General features: G+C 33.4%; 2 protein-coding genes across 2 annotated transcripts in view; one reads left to right on the forward strand and one right to left on the reverse strand.

Moving 5' to 3' along the window:
* The window catches only part of Brip1 (BRCA1 interacting helicase 1), a 179,818-nt gene that overhangs the window by 33,372 nt on the left and 121,801 nt on the right, over positions 1 to 24,645 (forward strand). The window contains 7 exon segments of the mRNA XM_053743362.1: positions 4,715 to 4,936; positions 11,809 to 12,008; positions 15,041 to 15,173; positions 19,692 to 19,846; positions 23,324 to 23,489; positions 23,604 to 23,718; positions 23,721 to 23,743. Of these exon segments, the coding sequence (XP_053599337.1) occupies positions 4,715 to 4,936; positions 11,809 to 12,008; positions 15,041 to 15,173; positions 19,692 to 19,846; positions 23,324 to 23,489; positions 23,604 to 23,718; positions 23,721 to 23,743 (1,014 nt within the window).
* On the reverse strand, positions 15,722 to 17,435 carry LOC124981101 (cyclin-dependent kinases regulatory subunit 2-like). Its single transcript, XM_047547277.1, has 2 exons — positions 17,408 to 17,435; positions 15,722 to 16,020 (listed from the first exon to the last, which is right to left on the reverse strand). The coding sequence occupies exons 1-2, from the start codon at positions 17,433 to 17,435 to the stop codon at positions 15,722 to 15,724; spliced, it is 327 nt and encodes a 108-aa protein (XP_047403233.1).

Consider the following 24,645-nt stretch of genomic DNA (forward strand, 5'->3'; position numbering starts at 1 on the left):
TAAGGAATTGTGATATCCTTTCACTATATATATTTAAAAGGTTCTCTTAGAGGAGAGATGAAAATATTAAAAAGTCATATGCTAAAAACAGAAATAAAAAGCTGTTCATGGCAAAACTTCACAAACTTCATAGTTAAGTAGACATCTTTCTATAAGTGACTAATTGATTTGTTGAATTTCTCAATGACTTGAATACTTTTTTGGCTATATATTCTATGCAAGATGATTCACTAGCAGTTTTATTTAAAATTTTTAAAAACCTATTATTGAGAAAACTCTTGTTTTGTAAACAAATATATGTATTGATAAAATACCTTGGAAAAAGTAATTAAAAAGTTTAAGATTGTGGGGCTGGAGTTGTGGCTCAGTGGTAGAGCACTTGCCTAGCATGTATGAGGTACTGGGTTCAATCCTAAGCACCACATAAAAATAAATATAGGTATTATGTCCATCTACAACTAAAACTATTTTTTAAAAAGTTATTTCAAGATAAAGTCTTATTCATTTATAATGTTCTAGAATACTGCAGTGCTGGTTTTGTTTTTGATTGATATTTAGTCTTATAAATTTAAAACATAAAAATAAAAATTCAATAGATTTCAATGTTCAGAATTTTTTATTGACCTTTAGTTTGTCTTAAAGTGAACAAGTATTTTGTTGTTGAATATTAGTGATATGAATAATTGAAGATATCTGCTTATAGTTTGCCTTGACCTAATTCTACCTCAGAATGCTACCTCACAGAGCATTCTTTTTCTTGTTCCCAAGCCCTACGAGTAATTTGGTATTGTAATGGGGGCTAATTACAAAGTCACCATAGGTGTCTATGTGTACTATGACTGAATCACCAAAGCAAAATGATAAATAGATAATTGACAGTTTGAATGAAAAGAGTTTAAAGTGTGATAATGCTTCAATTGACAGACTCACCTCAGGGTTGTGTTACACTGCTAAAATGGATGAGCTTTTCTGGTTTTGCTCTCAGCCTGTACAGGGCTGTCTTTCTAAGTGCCCTTGAAGTGTAAACTTTCTGATTTTTTGGCTTGATCTGAAGGCACACGTTTTTGTTCACTGTGTTATTAAAGTGCCCTCATACTGGAAAAATTATCCACTTGTCTATTAAAGGTTAATTTTTGTTTTAATTAAGAAAAAATGATTTTAACTAGAACCAGAAATGAGAATTATAAAATAATATTTTAGATATAGAATATCTGTTATTTGTTAAAATGTAGCCTTACCAATTCATAATCATAGAATTCAAAGGTACCTTAGTGATCATTTTGTACAAAGATACACTTTTGGAATTGTACGCAAGACAATTGGAATTAGAAATGGTAACATCAGATTTTTAAAACGAGTCTGTATCAGACTTAGTATGAGTGATATTTGGCACATCTCCATCTATCTCTGGATCCTCAAATCACAGAACCTCAGAGATGGTATAGTCACTGAATCAGAAGGAATGTTTAAAAGGCTTCTGGTTCAGCTACTCTTTTGATGCTTAGTCACATGAGAAAAATAGGTCCTAAAGTATGCCTAGTTACACAAGTAATTAGCAAGAAAGGGAGAACAAGAACTCAAGTTCTCTAACTCCTACCCCACTGCTATTTTGATTCCACTAGAAACAAAAGGGAAAGGTGGCATTAAAGTATGGGGAAGTTGACACAGTATGAAGGGGAAAAAAAGAGTAGTAGATGTTAGACAAAGTAGATGAAAAATAACGTAGAAAATGAACTAAATAAATATATTTAGGTGAGGCCTTTCTTCTTAATTATTTTAAATACTTTGGAGAAGCAGTAGGTACTTTCCCTGAGCATGGCTGAATATAAAATCTTGGGAGTACTAGTCTTCAGCTGTTCATGTCTTATCTTTTGATTTGCAGGCATTATTAATAGATTATGAATCTTTTATGTTTACTCTGTTTCTAGCAGTTTGGCACATTAATGTATGTAATGATGTATGTATGTTTTCAAAACATTCTCCTTTTGGATGATTCATAGATAATGTGTGTGTGTGTGTGTGTGTGTGTGTGTGTGTGTGTGTGTTATGAATTTTTCACTTGTTAAGGATACATTGGGAAAGAGATGTTTTTACTTCAAAAATTACCTTTAATTTTTTATTAGTACATGGAATTAATGAAAATTAAAATGGCCTATTATTCTACCACTTATTATTGAATAATTGAAACAGAAAAGTAATTGCATGTACATGGTTAGGAGATCCAGAGTTATAGGAAAGGATAAAATAAAAAAAGGAGCTCCCCTGGCCCTTCAACTGGTAACTTCAAGGAAATTACTGGTAAGTTTTATGTGTATTTGCCAAAACATTTAGAAACTGTATTTGCTGTAATATATGCATACTTCTTCTTTATCCTTTTTCTCTTTTTGTGGTACTGGGGAATGAACCCAAAGGCACTCTACCACTGGGCTATATACCCAACCCTTTTTATTTTTATTTTGAGACAGGGCCTCACTAAATTGGTTAGGGCCTCGCTAACTTGCTGAGACTGGTCTCAAATTTGCAGTTTTCCTGCCTCAACCTTCTGAGTTGTTGAGATTAAAGGCATGTGCTACTGTACTTGGCTTTGCATATTTATTTAAAAAAAAACTCACATGAAAAAGTATCTATTTTTCTCACTTAACATTCATCTTCAGAAAGCCTAACACATCATCACACAAACAAATTTAACTCATTTTTAAGGGCTATAGCTTCTGTGTGAATTTACCCTAATTTATTAACATGTCTGCCATGGTTGGTAGACTTTAGGTTTGTTTTCAATTTTTTATCTGTTAAACAGTGCAATGTGTGGGTATATATATTATATATGTATATATATGAAATATATATATTTATATTAATGGTATAATTTAAAATTTTGATAATTTGGCAAATTGCCTGTATACTTTCTACTATTAGAAGTTTATACTTCTACTAAATGGTGTGAATTTATATTTGTACTAATTTTGTGCTGGGACTGGGTTTTATCAAACACCTTTTATTATTAATACATGTGATAAAATTTTTTACCTCCAATAATAGAATTTAAAATGATCTCAGTAGGTAACAAAAGAAATAGAATTTACCATTGAACTTTTTGTTTCCTTTTTTTTTTTTTTTTTCTGCAATACTAGAGGTACCAGAGGTGCTCTACCTCTGAGCTACATCTCCAGCCCTTTTAAAATTTCATTTTATCTATTTGTTTTTTTCATTTTGTTTTGAGACATAGTCTCACTAAGTCTGAGACTGGCTTTGAGCTAGTGATCCTCCTGCTTCAGCTTCCTGAGTAGCTGGGATTACAGGTGTGTGCCACCATGTCCAGCGTGGTTGAACTTGTGAATATTCAGACAAAATAATGTTAAATCTTGCTAGAAACTATTAAAAAATACAAATAAAAACAAGAAAATGTTATTCACTTTTAAAATAGACAATGAAGAAAAGATAATATTAGTGTTGATAAGAATGTGGAAATGGGTAATGTAAAATGGAATATAATTTCTGATGGATAATTTGGTGATGTTTTCAAGAAACCTAAAAATATTTCATTGTCTTTGATCCCATGCCATTTCCAAAAATGTATATTAAGAAATATTTAGAAATGGGCATAAGGTTATTTACTATATTATTTATAAAGCAGAAATTGATAATAGTCTTAAGTGTCTGATAATAAGGAAACTGATTAACTATGACATATGACATAACTATTAATTAAATATGAATATATACATACATGTGTATCTATGTATATATGTGTGTCTGTGTGTGTGTGTGGCAATGAAATAATACCTGGCATTATGAGAGGATTTTTCTGATATTGTCTTTAATAAAATAAGCAGAGAAAAATAATAAAAATATTTATTTATCATGGTTAGACTGTTAATAATCCTCAGTTCCTGGGGAAATTTTTGTTCTTATTTTAACATTGGGTTGTATTGTAGAGATTTATCTTTAAATAACATACATATAGAGGAAATATGAAATAAAATACATCAAAGTGGTAATAGTACATTTTTTGTGTGGTGGAATTATAATTTAGGATTTTGAGAGGATACCCTTTTGTATTTTCTGCTTTTTGTAGTGATCTTAAGTTTTCCCCAAAAATGGTCCAGCCTACCTTTCTTCCTTCTCATTTATATTTGAATACTATCACATAGCTTAAATTGATTCCCCAGCACTACACACAAAAAAGGGTACAAAAGGGTCTGTAGAGAAAAATCTCAACTGTGCCAGTGCCCAAGTTCCTTCATTCTCTTCCTTAAAAGCAACCAGCGACACCATTTTTCTTTGTATCCTTCCAGAATATTTTATGCCTAATATCACTTTGGTCAAAACAAGGCCACAACAAACATAAATTAAAAATATTTTTCTTGAGTTAATATGGGATATCTGGAACTTAGCTAATCAGGAGCTCTGTCTAATTCTGAGTCAACTATTATCTCTTTAAAATGGTTGTGATTGTAGCCAGGTGTGATGGTGCTCTCAGCTAATAGGAGGCTGACGCAAGAGAGTCATTTGAGTCCTGGAGTCTGGGCAACAGAGACCTCTTCTCAGAAACAAGCAAATATGAAGTTCCATTTTAAAATATGGGGAATATATCTCTTCCATAAAACATTAGCCTTGTGTCTTTAACAGTGTTTCTAAAATTCTGAGATAAACTAATTTTATTCCCTCTATCCCAATATGGGTTCATATTTTGATTATGCATATTTGTTTTTAGGGAAAATTCTGCTACTTCTATCATGGTGTTCATAAAATTAGTGATCAACACACATTACAGACTCTTCAAGGGATGTGCAAAGCCTGGGATATAGAAGAACTTGTAAGCCTGGGGAAAAAACTAAAGGCATGTCCATATTACACAGCTCGAGAACTAATACAAGATGCTGACGTCATATTTTGTCCTTATAACTATCTTCTAGATGCACAAATAAAGGAAAGTGTGAGTATATATGTAAAAATTAGAACATTTTTTCTACTTAGGAGGATATATAGAATGTAAAAGCTTTTAGATATTTTAATGTCTTTGTTTTTGTTTAATGTTGAGATTCTGTTATTATATTTACATAAAGAGTATTGAAAACATTCTAAGGTGTATTAAAAACTGAATTTTAGACCTAATCGTTTTAATTTTTAAAATAACAGAAATTTTAAGGACCTAGGAACTGATGTGGGATGATAGCAGGGTTTAACAGTAGACATTTTGGGCTGAAAATTCTTAATGTGGTGGAATGTCTTGTGCATTGGAAGATATTCAGTAGCATCCCAGATTTTACCTACTAGATGCCAGTACCATTCCTACAGGTGTGTCCATCAAAAATGTCTCCAGACATTGCCAATTGTCATAAATAGTCAGAATTATTTAAAATTTTTTTTCTAAAAAAACTATGTTGTTTTTTATGGACTTGTATTTTTTTTTAATTAAAATCTTTTATTTTTACAGACTGCATTTTGATTCATTGTACACAAATGGGGTATAACTTTTCATTTCTATGGTTGTACACAATGTAGATTCACACCATTCATGTACTCATACATATACATAGGGTAATACTGTCTGTTTCATTCTACTGTCTTTCTGTCCCCCACCCCCCTCCCACCCCATTTTCCTCTGCACCATCCAAAGTTCCTTCATTCTTCTCTTCCTTCCGCCAACTCCCCTCATGATATATTGTCATGCACTTATCAGAAAAAACATTCCGCCTTTGGTTTTTTGGTTTCACTTAGCATGATATTTTCCAATTTCATCCATTTACCAGCAAATGCCATAATTTTATTCTTCTTTATGGCTGAGTAATATACCACAGTTTCTTTATCCATTCATCAGTTGAAGGGCATCTCGGTTGGTTCCACACTCTACCTATTGTGCATTGAGCTGCTGTGAACATCAATGTGGCTGCATCACTGTAGTATGCTGATTTTAAGTCCTTTGAGTATAAACTGAGGAGTGGGATAGCTGGGTAAAATGGTGGGTCCATTCCAAGTTTTCTGAAGAATCTCCATACTGCTTTCCAGAGTGGCTGCACCAATTTGCAACTCCACCAGCAATGTATGAGTTTGCCTTTTTCCCCACATCCACGCCAACACTTATTATTGCTTATGTTCATGATAATAGCCATTCTCATTGGAGTTAGATGAAATCTTAGGGTGGTTTTAATTTGCATTTCTCTTAATTACTAGAGATGATGAGCACTTTTTCATGTATTTGTTGATCACCTGTGTATCTTCTTCTGTGAAGTGTCTGCCCAGTTCTTTAGCCCATTTATTGATTGGGTTCTTTGTATTTTGGGTGTAAAGTTTTTTAATTTTTTTATAAACTTTGGAGATGAGTGCTCTGTCTGAAGTGTGTATGGAAAAGATTTTCTCCTACTCTGTAGGCTCTCCTTTCACATTATTGATTGTTTCCTGTGCTGAGAAAAACCTTTTTAGTTTGAATCTATCCCATTTATCGATTCTTGCTTTTATTTCTTGCGCTATGGGGTCTTGTTAAGGAAGTCTGGTCCTAAGCCAATGTGATGGAGATTCCGGCCTACTTTTTCTTCTGTTTGGTGAAGGGTCTCATGTCTAATTCCTAGATCCTTGATCCATTTTGATTTGAGTTTTGTACAGGGTGAGAGGGGTTTAATTTCATTTTACTGCATATGGATTTCCAGTTTTGCCAGCACCATTTGTTGAAGAGGCTATCTCTTCTCCATTGTAAGTTTTTGGCGCCTTTGTCTAGTATGAGATAACTGTACTTATGTGGGTATGTCTCTGTGTCTTCTATCCTATACCATTCATCTACCTATCTGTTTTGGTGCCAATACCATGCCGTTTTTGTTACTTTGCTGTATAGTAGAGTTTAATGTCTAGTATTGTGATACCTCTTACATCACTCTTCCTTTCCAGGATCGCTTTGGCTATTCTGGGTCTTTTGTTCTTCCAGATGAATTTCATGATTGCTTTTTCTCTTTCTATGAGAAATGTCATAGGGATTTTAATTGGAATTGCGTTAAATCTATGTAGTGCCTTTGGAAGTATGGTCATTTTGATAATGTTAATTCTGCCTATCCAAGAACATGGGAGATTCTTCCATCTTCTCATCAACTTCTTTCTTTGATGTTTTGTAGTTTTCATTGTAGAGATCTTTCACCTCTTTGGTTAGATTGATTCCCAAGTATTTTATTTTTTTTGAGGCTATTGTGAACGGAGTTGTTTTCCTCATTTCCCTTTCAGATGTTTCATCGCTTATGTATAAAAATGCTTTAGATTTATGCATGTTAATTTTATATCCTGCTATTTTGTTGAATTCATTTATTAGGTCTAGAAGTTTTCTAGTGGAGTTTTTTGGATCCTCTAAATAGAGAATCATGTCATCGGCAAATAGTGACAGTTTGAGTTCCTCTTTTCCAATTCGTATCCCTTTCATTTCTTTAGTCTGTCTAATTGCTCTGGCTAGTATACCAAGGATGATATTGAATAGAAGTGATGAAAGAGGGCATCCTTGTCTTGTTCAGGTTTTAAAGGGAATGCTTTCAGTTTTTCTCCATTAAGAATGATGTTGGCCATGGGCTTAGCATAGACAGCATTTACAATGTTGAGGTATGTTCCTACTATCCCAATTTTTTCTAGTGTTTTGAGCATGCAGGGTGTTGTAATTTGTCAAACGCTTTCTCTGCATCTATTGAAATAATCATATGATTCTTAACCTTAAATCTATTGATATGATGAATTACATTTATTAATTTGTGGATGTTGAACCAACCTTGCATCCTGGGTTAAACCGCACTTGATCATGGTGTACTATCTTCTTAACATGTTTTTGTATGCGATTTGCCAGAATTTTGTTAGGGAGTTTTGCGTCTATATTCATCAAAGATATTGGTTTAAAGTTTTCTTGCCTTGATGTGTCTTTGTCTGGTTTGGGTATGAGGGTAATATTAACTTCATAGAATGACTTTGGTATGGTTCCCTCCTTTTCTATTCACTGGAATACTTTGAAAAGTATTGGAATGTGTTCTTCTTTGAAGGTCTTGTAGAACTTGGCTGAGAATCCATCTGGTCCTGGCTTTTCTTGGTTGCTAGACTTTTGATGGCTTCTTCTATTTCTTTGCTTGATATTGATCTGTTTAAATTGTGTATGTCCTCCTGGTTCGGTTTGGGAGGATCATATGTCTCTAGTAATTTGTCAATGTCTTCGGTATTTTCTATTTTATTGGAATATAGTTTCAAAGTAGCTTCTCATTATGTTATGTATTTCAGTGGTGTCGTGATATTTCCGTTTTCATCATGAATTTTAATAATTTGAGTTTTCTCTCTCCTTCTCTTTGTTAGTGTGGCTAAAGGTTTATTTCGTTTACATTTTCAAAGAATCAACTTTTGTTTGGATGGACTTGTATTGATAGAATACATTGTGAGCTTTTGAGAAATGCACTTCTGATTTTATTTGCCTTGTTTTTAGAGACATTCCGTTACAACAGCATAAAACAAAAAGTAAATCAGTGTGCTGAAATGTTATTTCTTTCTTTAGGTTTGACTGTACTTTTTACTAGCTTTCTATTTCTTTAACTTTAAAATTAATAGTCATTTTGTTTACTACCCCTAGTGGCACCCCTGTGATCCTACCTTTTATTGGTTGCCTTTTAACTCAGTGTTTTCCCTCGGAGCCATTGTATGTGTCAATGCTAGGTCAGTCATCTCATTATTTTATTATGTCCTTCCCTAACCAATACCTCGTGTTGCTCTCTTGTTCTGGGATTAAAGTCCATATTTGTTAAATTTAGCTTCAAGATACTCAGTACTCTGATCTAGATCTACTTTTTCAGACTTCTCTACTAAAATCCCAACTTGAACCCTTCAGAAATTATAGTTCCCTGAAGATACCTTGTTCTTTCCTATATTTCTCTTTTTGATGATACCTCTGTTGAGGTATAATGCTCTGCCCTTTTTTTCTTCGTCTTAATCCAAATGCTTATTTTAAGTTCTTTTATTATTGCATTATAGTTATATGTAATAGTATGTATTTTGACGTAATCATACGTGCATCATGTGTGGAATTTAGTTTGCTCCATCAGTCCCTAGAGCAACCTCCTTCCCTCCCCTCCTTACTTTCCCTATCTTTCTTCTTCTTGCTATCCTCCTCCTCCTACTCTACTGGTCTTCTATTTATTTATTCATTTTATTTATTTATTTTTAATTGGTGCTTTATAGATAAACATAAAGATGGAATTCATTGTGGTGTATTTATACATGTACATAGCATAATTTTGTCAATTTCATTCTGCATTTCCTTCCTTTTCCTGTCCTTCCCCTCTCCCCCTGGATCTTTTCTCTCTACTCCATGATATTCCCTCAGTCTTTATGATATAACCCTGCCTTCTTTTTTTTCCCCATCTTTCTTCACTCTAGCTTCTGCATAGGAGAGAAAGTATTCAAACCTTAATTTTCTGAGTCTGGCTTATTTTACTTAGTGTGATGTTCTCTAATTTCTTTCACCAACAAATAGTATAATTTCATTCTTCTTTACGGCTGAGTAAAATTACATTATGTATATATACCACATTTTCTTAATCTATTCATCTCTTGCCAGGCACCTGGGCTGGTTATCGTGAATTGTGCTGCTATAAACATTGATGTGCCTGTTTCACTATAGTATGCTGATTTTAGTTCTTGTGGATAAATACTGAGGAGTAGGATAGCCAGGTCTTGTGGTGATTCTATTCTTTTGAGGAATTCCTATACTACTTTTCATAGTAGTTGTACTAATTTGCAGTTCCACCAACAATGTGGGACTTTTCCCCCACATCCTTGCCAGCATTTAATTTTTGTATTGATGATTGCCATTCTAACTGGAGTGAGATGGCAATGTAATTTTGATTTGCATTTACCTGGTTGCTAGGGTGCACATTTTTTCATATGTTTGTTGACCATTTGTATTTTTTCTTTGAGAAATGTCTGTTTAGTTCTTTTACCCATTTATCAATTGGGTTTTTTGTCTTTTTTTTGTTTTGTTTTGTTTTGTTTTTTGATTTTTTGCTGTTAAACTTTTCTTATATTCTGGATATTAATCCCTTATAGAGGAGTAGCTGGGAAAGATTTTTTTCCATTCTGTAGCCTCTTACTTCATTCCCTTGATCATTTCCTTTCCTGTGCAGAAGTTTTTTTTATTTGATGCTGTCTCACTTATTGATTCTTGATTTTATTTCTTGAGCTTTAGAGGTCTTTTTAAGGAAATCAGTTCTTGCACCAAGATGTTGGAGTGTTGAGCCTATGTTTTGTTATAGTAATTGAAGAGTCTTGTCTAATTCTTAAGTTTTGGTTTTGATTTGATTTTTGTTCAGAGTGAGAGTTAGGGATCTAGTTTCATTCTTCTACATACGGATATCCAGTTTTCTCAGCACTATTTGTTTAAAAGACCTTTTCTCCACCTGTATTTTTAGCAGCTTTGTCAAGTATCAGATGACTAACTATGTGGGTTTGTCTACGTGTCTTCTGTTCTATTGGTCTTTGTGTCTATTTTCATGCCAATACCATGCACTATAGCTCTGTTGTATTATTTTGTCACTATAGCTCTGTTGTATGATTTGAGATCAGGTATTGTGATGCCTCCAGCATTACTTCTTTTGCTCAGGATAGCTGTGTATATTTTGGGTCTTCTATTCTACCAAATGAATTTTAGGTCTGTTTTTTCTAGGTCTGTGAAGAATGTCATTGGTATTTTGATGAACTTGCATTGGATCTGTATTAGTTTTGGTAATAGGGCCACCAATTGCTCATATTTAAAACCCTCGCCTATTTTGTACTCTTCCAGGTTCTTTCTCAGTCATTTCAACTTTGTGCGTATTATTACTTTCTCAAAATAACTCATTGGCGATTGCTTTTTGCCTTTTACTTGTTATATTAGTCAGGACTCATTCCAATTACAGGTGACACAAACCAACTTTAAAAGAGTTTAAAAAAGTATTTGACTCTCTTCATTGCGATGGCTTTTTTGTCAGACAAGCTCTGGTCTTGTGGTTAGAAAGATAACCATAAGCAGCTAGTTTATCTGGAGAAAAGAACATTATCCTTTATTAGTCTCCTCAAATTTTTATGGTTGGCACAGCTTGGATTGCATTCCATTCCTGAACTTGACCAAGTCACTCTGACCATAGAGGGATGGAATATATTATTTAACCCCTAGGTTATGAGCCTTACCCCTGCTGTAAGGATGGTGATATCCCTTGATTACAAATTGTCCTACCAGCATCACATAGGAGTTGGGGAAGAATAATACTCAAAATGAAGGGTTGTAGGAAAGACTACAGTGAAACAAACATAATACTTCATTTCATTATATTAGTATTTAGGGAGTCATTTGAATCTTGTTATTTTACTTTGAAAGGGTTTGTACTCTATTTTAAAATTATGTTAGAAACTTCTTCATCATGAGAGTTTATAAACCCTTCCATATAGTCAGTGGTACCTTGATCCATACTCTCTTAATACATGTTTTTTCTTTGATATGTTTGCAAAGTATTTTTTTTTCAGTTGTTGACAGACCCTTATTTTATTTATTTATATGTAGTGCTAAGAATTGAACCCAGTGCATCTAACATCCTAGGCAAGCACTCTGCCACTCAGCTTCAACCCCAGCCCCCTGCAAAGTGTTTTGAGAGTAAAAAATGGCAAAATGTACCATGTAAAACTGATATTTGGTTGGCCTTAGTGCTTTGGAAGTTTTAAGGCCTAGAATCAGTTGCTTATGTAATATGAATTTTTAAATGAAATCTCTTGTCTGCTGCTGTTAAATCAATTTTGCTAAATGTTTTACAGGAAAATTCTTTTATCTTATAGATGGATATAAATCTGAAAGAACAGGTTGTCATTTTAGACGAAGCTCATAACATTGAAGACTGTGCTCGGGAATCAGCAAGTTACAGTGTGACCGAAGTTCAGCTTCGGTTTGCTCGAGATGAACTAGATAGTTTGGTGAACAATAATATAAGGAAGAAAGACCATGAACCCCTTCGTGCTGTGTGCTATAGCCTCATTAAGTAAGAGTATTTGTCTATTAATGTATTCGTGTTGGCTTTGTAGTAAAGACATGTTTTATTATGGCAGGGTATTTTAAAATTATCAAACTTTGATTAACTGGGCTACTCAGGAAATGGGTTGTTCCTTACCAGTTAAACTTTAAAAAAAAAAAAAAAAGCCTAGTCTAATCCTAATCTTTTGTCTTCATCAAAAGAATATAATGAACATAATTGATTTTTTAAGTTAATATTTGTGAATGTTATTTCTAATTTAATAGGATAATTCAGTAGCTCCAATGGATGTGTGTAGGACATTGAATAGAAACTAAACATGGTTTTGACTAATGTATTTAATTTTATTTTTATGTTGCTAGGGATCAAACCCAGGGCCCCATGCATGCTAGACATATTTAATATATCTTAAAATTCTGGATAATGACTTTTTTTTTTTGCTTTCTCTAATTTGAATAAGATTCTCATTTGATGGGTTTTAATTAACTAAAATTTCATATGCTTAAATAATGGATTTAGTGCTCATTTTATTAAAATTTACATTATATAATTTCCCTTTTATTAAACTTAAGTTGTAGCTCTAGAATCTAGTTATCTCAGGAGAAACCCCTGACTCTACATTTCATTTTGTGTATTGTGACATTTTACTTCATTTTGTAGTTTTTAAAAATCTGAATGTTATACAGTAACATGGTTTGAACATAAAATTTACAGAAATTTATATAGTAAAAACCTCCTTCCTGTCCTCTATCTGCTTAGTAACTGTTCTTCTCAACAAGTTTATTATTCAGGACATATTTATGTATATATGAGCTAATATAAATATATTCTCTTAGTCATCATTTTTGTACAAATGATGATATACTATAAATACTCTTTTTCCCCTTAATTCAGCTTTTTCATTTAACAGTGTATTTTGGAGATCTTTCTGCATCAAGATATAGGAAGCATTTGTGGTTTTAAAAATAATTGCTTGGGGTAGGAGTGTAGCTCAGTGGTAGAGTGCTTATCTAGCATGCACAAGGCCCTGGGTTCGGTCCCTTGCACCACAAAAAAGAATATACTTGCCTAGAATTCTATTGAATAGATGTACAATAATTTACTGAATTAGCCTCTGATTCATAGAAAGAATTGCATTGGGAAAAAAAAAAAGTGTTTTCTCTGCTGTCACACCAGTTAACACAGAAGCCTCTGTGGCTATAGAAGGTGTGAGGATTTCTCCCTGCAAGGAAGCAAGCAATTCTGCAGCATTAGACATTAGCTGGGTATCCTTTAATTCAACTCAGCTTAATTCTGAGACTGTCTGCCTGGAGACAACGTGAGATTCCACAGGTGGAGGACTCAATCCCAAGACTGCTCCCAACCCCCATCTTTTGATGTCAGTTGTGAGCTCCAGATTGTTTGATGTGTGCTTCTGACTGGCTGCTATAAATTATGACTCCCATAATGCCCTTCTTGGATTTGGTTAATTTGCTCAAGCAGCTCACAGAACTCAAGGAAACACATTTACTGGTCTGTTATAAAGAATTTTACAAAGGATACAGGTAAAGAGATGATTGGGTCAAGGTATGTGAGAAGGTGCTTGGAACCTCTATGTTCTGTCCTAGTGTATTCCCCTCTGGGAACCTCCTTATATTTAACTGTCAGAAATCTCTCCAAACCCTGTCCTTTGGAACACTTCATTGCACATACATGATTGATTAATTGATAAAATCATATCAACTCAAAATACCTGTCCTGTCTTGATCTTTCTGGTGATAGTTTCTATCCTCAAAGCCACCTCTGGGTTTCTAGTTATCATTCAACAAAAAGATTTTAGGAGTTGTATGCCGGGAAACAGGGAAGAAGATCTAATATATATTTCACAATCTCAGGTGTTGTTTCCAGTCTTTTGCTTACAGTACACTGCTGTAATCAATAACTTTGAACACATACCATATCATGTGTATGAAAATTACATCTATAAGAAAATTCCTTGAAGTGGAATTATTGAGTCAAAGCATAATTCTATTTGTAGTTTTCATAATTATTGCTAAAATTGACACAATAAATGGGCAAATAGGGGAACTAATGTATGCTTTTGCTAGCAGTGTTTGCAAACATGAAAATTGTTTTCTTCCCCCTTGTTTATAGGTAAAAAGTAGTATCCCAATGTGGTTTTCATTTATATTTCTCTTAATATGAATGAAATTAAGCATATTTAAGGACTTAATTCATTGCTGCCCTTTGTCATAACCACATTGGCTTTCTTTCAGTTTCTTCAAGAAATACATGTATTAACTACCCGAGAATCTGCACTAGCTATATCTCCTCTTTGGAATATGGCTTTTTTTCCCCCGTTCCTCCCATGACTGGATATGTTTTGGATTCAGTTGTTAATGTTAGTTTAGGAAGACTATCATAGACTTTCAAGTTAAAGTAGCAACTAGGTTACATTAACCCAGTTTATTTTCAGTATATTGTATATCACTGTTGGATATTTTCTTGTTCATGTATTCCTTTCTGTGTTTATTTCTGTTTCCCTTTAGTAGACTAAAATATCTGTGAGAATAAGGCCCTTGCTACTCTGTAATTTCTACTACTTAGAATAATTTCTAGTATAAAATAGGTATTGAAAAGGTTATTGAATGTGTGAATGTATCTATATATCAATGAATGCATTTATATATTTTCAAATAATTCTCTTGTGTTAACATGTAGTACATTGATTTATTAGATTGTTTGACATTTCTTTTTATGTGCATTTGAGATACCCATCTAAACATGGCTCTCAGTTGGAGAGACTGGTCACTGTGAATCCATAATTACAGTTGGGAAATCACATGTGTGTTACTTTCTTCTGAATAAAGCTTATTTTTTAGCTGTATAAATGTTTATTTTACAATATGAAACATGCATTTGTTTTAAAGGTATTAATTAATCCACATTTATGTCCTGGGAGCTTCAAGAAATACAAATCAGTGTATGACAATTCTCTTGTTCTGTTAAATAATGCATTTAAGGATGATTCTGGTTGACAGAATTATTTTATTTTATTCTAGTTGGTTAGAAGCAAACTCTGAACATCTTGTAGAAAGGGATTATGAATCATCTTGTAAAATATGGAGTGGAAATGAAATGCTCTTAAATTTATACAAAATGGGCATCACTATCGCTACTTTTCCTATTTTGCAGGTAAGATTCTTTTTTTCTACCTGTGAAATTGATGTAGTGAACTAGAAATGATTTGATAGTGAGTAAATCCAGTGAATAAGCTAGAATTTATAAAATTCAACAATTGTTTTAAAATTTTAAATTTAAAAAAAAATTTTTTTTAATTATTTTAAATTTAAAATTTCATTAACTTAATCTTTAGGTTATGGCATGAGTAAATTATGGGTAAAAAATAGCAGTGTTTGGTTTGAAGGAAATTAGGTTTTCAAGGAATTGTATTGTTCAAAGCAAAAAGTCAGTATTTTTAGGTTGAAATTTTATTTATTTTTTTAAATGCAACACACAAACTTTATTTAACAAAAGTAACAAGTAATGTCAAACAGGCACTTATATTAAGAAAAAAACTGACTAGAAGAAATTTTATCTTAAACACCTTACAGTAACCTACTTGCAGTTGCATTTTACTGAGCTCTGTTGCTGTGAAGAATACAGCTCATGCACAGGTCTGGATGAATGATTTGTACATTTTTCAAGTATTCACTGAATACTATCTTATATACACATATACATTAAATTTGCGAAAGATTTAATAGATAGACTTCATTTTGCTCTTTTGGAAGAGGTTGTCTAAAGAGAAGAATATGGGGTTCTGGCTCATGAATCATGTAATGAACCCAGCTTAGACTCTGTTGGACACCAAGTCTCCTCCATTCCTCTTCAGACATTAGATGAGCTTTTGGTACTTGTTTGGAAAGTTCTCTGGGTAACATGACATGCCGGTACTCATAGTGCTCATCGAAGTACTTGTCTGAATAGTAGATCTGTTTGTGGCCATACAGCCGGCGCACAACAGGGCGGAAACCGAAGACTGCAAGAACAAGCAAAGCAGAACGCAAGTCCGTTTCAAGCCGGGGCAACGACTCGACTAAAACTCGAAATTTTATTTTGTTAGTTATAAAATTTAACATTTTGGAAAATAAAAAGAGATGAAATTCATACTTTATTCACCTTAATTTAGAAATTATAATCCTGAGTGAGGTTCATGGATAGAGATCATGAGTGATCTTTGGGAACTATGATCCTTATTAAATTGAATACACATTTTAATAAGTATGTCCTTCTGCACATCGTTTTAGATAGAAATTTCATCATATTCTCAAATTCTTTTTTTAGTGATGAATATACTTTTTCTTTGTTTTTATCCATTTAAATTAATAGACTTTAATTTTTAGAGTGGTTGTGTTAAAGAAAAATTGAACAGAAAGTACAGAATTCTCATGTACTGCTCCCTCTACCCCTGCAACCATAATTTTCCCTATTGTCTGCAATGATGTTTTAGAGTATTTTGTTATAATTGACAAACTGATATTGATACATTATAGTCAACTGAAGTCCATAAATCACCTTAGGAGTCATTCTTTTTATTTTTTCATTACTGTGAATTGAACTCAGGGACTCACTCATGCTAGGCAACCACTTCCCCACTGAACTACATCTCCAGACCTTTTGTTTTGAGACAGTGCCTTAGTAAATTGCCCATGCTGTATTTGAACTTGCAATCCTCCTCGCTCAGCCTCTCAAATAGCAGAGGATAACAGGCATGCCTTGCTGTGCCCAGCCAGTATTTACTATTCTGTTGTACAGTTCAAGTAGGTTTTGCCTAGGACTCCTCTAATAAGAGTGTCATACAGAATATATTCTCTGCTGTAAAAATCTTCTGTGTTATACCTATTCATCCCTCTACCACATCATGTCACACTCCTAGATTGCTGGCAACCACCAATCCCTTTTCTGACTCTATGGTATTGCTTTTTCCAGAATGCCTTATACTTGGAATCATACAGTAGATAGTCTTTTTGTTCACTTAGCAGTATGTGTTTAAAGTTCCTCTGTGTTGTGTTTTCTTTGTTTTGTTTTGTACTGTTTTGCTTTCCCCAGCGCTTGAGATCAAACCCAAGGTCTTCTATATTCTCCTGATTTTTCTATAAAAGTCTCAATGCTTTTGGTTACATTAATTCCTAAGTAGCTTAAAGTTTCTGTTGCTATTACAAATGGTGTATTTTTTAAAATGCCGTTTCTAATTGTTAATGGTACAGAAAAATAGTCATTGTTTTTTACTTATAGTCAGCTACCTTCCTGAACTATCTTATAGATTGTCTACAGATTATCTTAAAAATTTCAGGTAGATAATCATATTGTCCATGAATAAATTTTTTATTCTTTCTAATTCCTGCATGTGTTTATTTCTACTGTACTGACTGAGACTTCCAGTACATTGTTCATTGTAGGCAGTGAGAAGGACATCCTAGTCTTGTTGCATACTTCAAAGGAGCAATTACTAGTATACTCTTCTTTTTTTCCTTTGGTGCTGGGGATTCTAAGTAAGCACTCTACCACTGAGCCACATCCCTAACCCATATACATTCTTTAGTTTACTGCAGTTAAAAAAACCCCTTTTTTAAAATTAACAACTTAATTGGGATATAATTCACAGACCTAAAATTCACCCTTTTGAAGTGGGTACTGTCAGTTATTTAGTTGTTTTTTTTTTTTAAATTAGGTTAAGGATATTTTCTCTAAGCTAAGAAGTTCATCATTATGATTATTAAAATTTTTTAACATTTAAAAAAAATTGTTCTTTTTAGTTATACATGACAGTAGAATATTTTGATATACCATTAATACATGGAGTATAACTTCCCATTCTTGTGGTTGTACATGATGTGAACTTACACTGATCATGTACTTATATATGAACATAAGAAAGTTACGTCTGATTCATTCTACTGTCTTTCCCATTTCCATCTCCTTTCCCTTCCCCCCATTCCTGTTGTATAATCCAGTGGGTGAACCTACACACTCCTGCCCCCCACCTATTGTGCGTCAGCATCTGCATATCAGAGAGAACATTTGCTCTTTGGTTTTTTGGGATTGGCTTATTTCACTTAGGATTATTAAATTTTTAAAGAAATTTTTGCATAAGTGTTCTATAATTTAAAGATTCAATTAGTTCTATCAAGGAAAGCATCCACCTGCCCTACTCCTAAATCCTTAATCTCTCTTTGCAGTGTAGTTTTAATTCTTATAGTGTTTCTTCTGATATTTAATCCTGGTATTTCTAAATATACTTTTGAGTTTTCATCTTAGATGTTCTCTGTTGACTTCCTATTAAGTATAATGATGACTGAGCTCCTTTACACATTCTCTTTTATTCATTAACTCATTCTCTGTCTCTCCCTTACTTTTCTTCCCTTTCTCCTTTTCTCTCTGTTCTCCATTCACTCAACACAGTTCTAGTAAGTAAGTGTACATGTCATATGTATATATTGTTGTAGTTCATGATAGTAATATTGTGTAACTTCTTTATTTATATTTTCATACAACTCTGCTTCCTATGGAGTAAAAAGTAACTTGTTAACTTATTTTTCCTCATTGCTTAGGTTTCTATTTATCAAACCCCTGGCCCCACTCAGCTGCCACTGTCTAGGTAACCTAACTAGAAGTGAGCTTGGAGTAATCTTATGATTTAACATTTGCAATTGCAATTAGCATTCTGTTTTTATATGATCTACTTAAGGTAGTTCAAGCTTTCTGTATTTTATTTATGTAAATTGCCAGTATGGGGGATGAATAGTAGCCTTGATATAAGGTTTTACTTAAGAGACTTGATTGTTTAAAAAACAATTTAATATTTGTATTTTATTCATAATTTACAGGACTAAATGTTTTTCTAAATTTGTCTTTTCATTTGTTCTTTATTTCTTTTTGAAAGATATTTCTAGTTTGTATTTCTTAATGTTTTTTCAGTGAAAACTAATTTTTGCTCTTATGGATTTGTGTTATTTCAAATGCATCTAAATATTAAAATTTCTGTCTTATTTATTTTAACTATTTTCATTTTCGTTGAACACATTTTGTCCAACATCACAGTTGTCACCAATATGTTTTATTGTCTCAATATTGAGTTTTCTCTTTTACAAGGTAGTGAAGCATACTTTCCTGCTTTCTTATAATTTTGTCTTGACATTTACATTTTTATTAAAATTTATGAACTGTGTAAAAATTAATGAGCCAGTTAATATGTTTTGTTGTTAGAATGTATTATTCCTATGAATTAATTCAGTTTTATTTATCACATAGTCATATTATTCTTAGCATCGGAGTTATTTCCTAGGAATAATTCAGGCGTTTAGGGCAAGTATCAACTTTTGAAGGCCATTAGAGGAAAATTTACTGACTTTTTATTTAGTTCATTACTTCTTAAGGGCACTAAATGGTACCCTATTGTGCATGCAAGGCAAGCACTCTACCAACTGAGCTATCTCCCCAGCCCCAGTATTGAACTTCTGAAATGCATAATTTATTATTAAAGTACCTTTGAGGAGAATTTGGTTAATATGGGTATTCAAAGTAGCACTATGTATTAATGTATACCTAAATTTTAAAACATGTTTCATTTGGGTTTCATTATAATTTATATGGAAGTTTTTCTCCTCACTCTGTCCAACCCTTCTTGAGAAATATGATAATTTCTTAAAGGGACATTTTGCTGCTGTTCTTCAAAAAGAAGAAAAACTCCCACCAGTTCATGGTAAAGAGGAGACAAGAGAAGTACCCATTCTTAGTGCTTCAACTCAAATAATGCTCAAAGGACTTTTTATGGTGCTTGACTATCTGTTTAGGCAAAACAGTAGGTAAGTGAAGATATCCATTCTGTATTTTTCCTCTTAAAAAATTTGACTGTGGGCTGGGGTTGTAGCTCAGTGGCAGAGCGTTTGCCTACCATGTGTGAGGCTCTGGGTTCGATCCTCGGCACTACATAAAATAAATAAATAAGGTAAAAGTATTATGTCCATCTACAACTAAAAAATTGTTAAAAAAAAAAATTTGACCTAAACTGGGTGCAGTGGCGCACACCTGTAATCCCTGTGACTCGGGAGGCTGAGACAGGAGGATCAAGAATTCCAAGCCAGTCTCAGCAATGATGAGGTGCTAAGCAACTCAGTGAGACCCTGTCTCCAAATAAAATACAAAATAGGGCTGGGGATGTGGCTCAGTGTTCGAGTGTCCCTGAATTCAATCCCCAGTACCAAAAAAAAGGCCTGCTTCCTAATTGGATACTAGTATGTGTTTAATACCACGCTTAATTTTGAGTGAACTAGTGGTACAGGTATTAGGATGTATTTGCTTTTAATTATTGACATAGACTCAGATTAACTGATCAAAAAAGATCAACCCAACTGGGTGTGGTGACTCACAACTGCAATCCCAGTGACTCAGGAGACAGAGGCAGAAGGATCCCAAGTTCCAGACCAACCTTAGCAATTTAATGAGGCCCTGAGCAATTTAGTAAGACCCTGTCTTGAAAAATTAAAAGGGCCTGGGAATGTAAATCAGTGGTAAAGTGCTCCTGGGGTCAATCCCCAGTATGCCTCCCCCAAAATCTTTTTTTTTTAAATGACAACAAATATTGAAGTGATTAAATAAATACATTAATTAATTCACCTTTCAGTTTATGGTCCTCCAGTGCTAAACTTAAACACATTTTCTTTTAAGTATAACTTGGATATGCATCTACCAGTTTCAGAGAGTCTCTTTCTTCATTGTAAGAAACCTTTCCTTAATGAATTGTGGAAAATGAAGATCAACTAACTCCTCCTACCTTATCCAGTTGTAGTACTGCATGCTTTCAGCATTTCTAAAAGTGTTTTCTTTTTTAAATTGTGGCAAAGTAAACATAACATTTACCATCTTAACCATTTTTAAGTCTATGATTATATGCCCTAATTTATATTCACAATGACTGAGTAATATTCCATTGTATGTTTATGCCACATTTTGTTAATTCATTTTTATGTTATTGGACATTTGGCTGTTTCTAACTTTTGCTTATTGTGAATATAATGCTACTGTGAATATTGGTGTACAGTATCTACTTGAGTCCTGCTTTTAGTTCTTCTGGGTAAATATATTTATCTGGCAGTAGAAATAGGGCAGGGGATATGGCTCAATGGTCAAGTGCCCCTGAGTTCAATCCCCAGTACCCAAAAAAAAAAAAATTTTTTTTCAAGATAATATAGTAATCCTACTTAAAGGAACTGCCATAGTGTTTTCCATAGCCACTGTACTGTTTTACATTCCTATTAGTAATGCACAGTGGTTCTCATTTCTCCATATCCTTGCTAATGTTTACTGTAGTATTGTGCTTTTTGTGTAATAGGCATCCTAATGGAGCAGGCATTGTGGCACACACCTGTAATCCCATTGTCTCCAGAGGGTGAGGCAGGAGGATCTCTGAAGTCAGCCTTGGCAATTTAGCAAGACTTTGTTTAAAAAAAAAGGACTGGAAGTGTAGCTTGGTACTCAAAAGCCCCTGGGCTCAATCTGTAGTTACTACCCACACATGCACACATGCCATCCTAATGGGTATTAAAAGATATATGGTTACCCAATGATATCTCTTTGTGGTTTTAATTTGAATATCCTTAATGACCAGAGATGTTGAAAATCTTTTTGTGTGCTTATTGGCCACTTGTGTATCTTCTATGGAGAAGTATCTATTAAAGTCTTTTGCCCATTTTTTTAGTTGTTGATAGGCCTTTATTTTTATTCATTTATTTATATGTGGTGCTGAGAATCGAACTCAAGGCCTCACACATGCTAGGCAAGTGCTGTACCACTGAGCCAAAACTCCAGCCCTTCTTTTGCCCATTTTTAAATTGAGTTGTTCAGGGGCTGGGGAGATAGCTCAGCTGGTAGAGTACTTGCCTTGCAAGCACAAGGCCCTGAGTTTGATCCCCAGTACCGCAAAAAAAAAAAAAAAAATTGAGTTGTTCAGTGTTTATTATTGAGTTGTAATAGTTCTTTGTATAATCTGGATATTAATCCTATATCACATATATGCTCTACAGATATTTTCTCATATTCTCTGTGTTGTCTCTTTCACTTCTTGTTATTGTCTTTTGATGCAGGAAAGTTTTTTTTTAAATCTTGACATCTACTTATGTTTTTTCTTATTTTCCTGTACTCTTCGTGTCATGTGCAAGAAATCATAATCTGGTATCATGAAATTTTTCCTTTGTTTTCTTCTAGAAATTTGTAATTTAGGGCTCCTTGCATTTTTATAAAATTTTCTTCAGTTGTTGCATCCCTGACTTGAACTTTGACATCAGTCTTTCTAGGAGTGAATTAGCAGTGAATTATTAAAACGAGGACATTTTATTCTGTTTAAACCTAGGACATTTACAGACTTACTGAAAGAGGTTATAAACTAGATGGGATCATGTATCTTTTTGTTCAGTACCATCATTAAAAGATGAAGAGACTGCAGTTGTGGCTCAGTGGCAGAATGCTTGCCACTAGTGAGGCACTGGGTTCAATCCTCAGCACCACATAAAAATAAATAAAATAAAAGAAGATGAAGACAGACCCAGATTTTAAAGGAACTTAAATATTATATACTTAATGTTTTTTAAACTTTGAATAAAAATTTTTCTCATGTAATTTAAGTGCAACCTTCCTGTTAGTTTCTTTAGCCATAATATGATTTTCTGTTTTATAACAAATTATAGAGTAAAGAATATAAAGAACTCTGACTTGGGAATTCGGAGTCCTGAATTTTAATTCTGGTCTGCTATAATTTATGTGATATTTAAGAATTGGATTGGGAAATAGATGTTGAGGGAAAGAGAGGTGATTTCTTTTATTTCCTAAAAGCATTGGTAGATTCTCATTTGGTAGCTTAATTTACATGGATTTACATTTAGAATTACTGAATTTAGCTTAGTTAATGGTGGAGAGAATGTTGTCTTTGAGTGGGAAGGCACCAGCACTCTCTTTTGAGTCTTTATTTTTTGTCTTTTTTTTTTTTGGTGGTACTAGGGATTAAACCCAGTGCTTTGAGCATACTAGGCAAGCTCTCTTCCACAGAACTACATCTTGGGTCCTTTTTTGAAGTTTTATTTTGGGATGGTCTCACTAAGTTGCCCAGGCTGGCCTTGAATTTGATAAGACCCTCCTGTCTCCACATCTCAAGGAGCTGGAATTACAGGGATGAGCCAACACACCCTGCACAATTGAGTTTTAATATGATCAGTTTTTGTATTGCATAAAACTGTGACATTGTATGTTTTATAATATTTTATAATTAGCATTTTTTCCCCCGCATTCAGATTTGCAGATGATTACAAAATTGCTATTCAGCAGACTTACTCCTGGACAAATCAGATTGATATTTCAGATACAAATAGATTCTTTGCTCCACCCAAAAATAAGAAACGTGCACGACAGAAAATTGCAGTTCATGTACTAAACTTTTGGTGCTTAAATCCGGCTGTGGTAAGCTTGTGTTGTAAATGAAATTTTTGTCTTCTTAGTCAGTACCAACAATGAAGTGAATGCATTCAGCTTTTTAAAAGATGATTTTGTATGTCTGTTGTTTTGTTTGTTTAGGCCTTTTCAGATATTAATGGCAAAGTTCGGACAATTGTTTTGACATCTGGTACATTGTCACCAATGAAATCCTTTTCATCAGAGCTTGGTGTTACATTTGCTATCCAACTAGAGGCTATCATGTCATTAATAACTCACAGGTTAGTTTTTTGTTTTTTCTTATTTAAGGCTCTTGGTCTTTTCAACCTCAGTGTATTTCCATATAAGCAAATTAGAAGGCTCCTGAATTGCCAACAAACAAGCCCTGTTGGGAAAATTCACATTTTTAAGTTTTAGAATTAAAAAAAAAAAAACTGGTAATAAAAAGTAAAGACTAATTATTAGTATTCTCTCAGTCCATTAACTTGAATATGAAGACTATTACAAATTGTTCATTTAAACAACTTTTTTTCTATGAAATCTAAAAAACAAGGAATATTTTGACTTTGTTACTGTAGTTCCTACAGTATAATACTTGTGTGTTTTCTTTCCATTAGATTACGGTGTATCCTTATTCTTTTATATCTCCCTTTCTCTTCTATTCCTGAATTAGTACCTGGCATTTAGCAAGTGTTAAGTATATGTTTGAATAACAGAAATGACTAGAAGCACTAGTATAAGTCCTATGATTCAGTATTTTAATTTATTATAACAATACCTAGTTTTTAAAAAACTTCCTCGAAACGTTTGAATTATCATTTTTTATTATTTCATCTCCTTTTTATGAAGTGGTTAGTTATGTGCTTAATATCACCTGTGTGCCTAATACAATTCTAGTTTTTTTATAAAATGGTGTACACTGATTTATATGTGGTAAGAGTTTTGGTTCTCACTATTACTTGGGATGAACTATTGACATTTTATTAGTTGGGAGCATAGAATGATAAGCTCCTATCATTCACTGAGAATTTGCTTTCCATATGCCAGATATTTCTATTGAGAAACATTACTATAAGCAGTAACAATGTTAGGAATACAGGTTCCACATTTTTAAGTTGCCTTCCCTAGAGGCACAAATAAATACAGGAAGTTATATTTTCTTATAACATGTTAAAAAGGATCT

The sequence above is a fragment of the Sciurus carolinensis genome, chromosome 3 (assembly GCF_902686445.1).
Source record: "Sciurus carolinensis chromosome 3, mSciCar1.2, whole genome shotgun sequence".
Taxonomy (NCBI): Eukaryota; Metazoa; Chordata; class Mammalia; order Rodentia; family Sciuridae; genus Sciurus; species Sciurus carolinensis.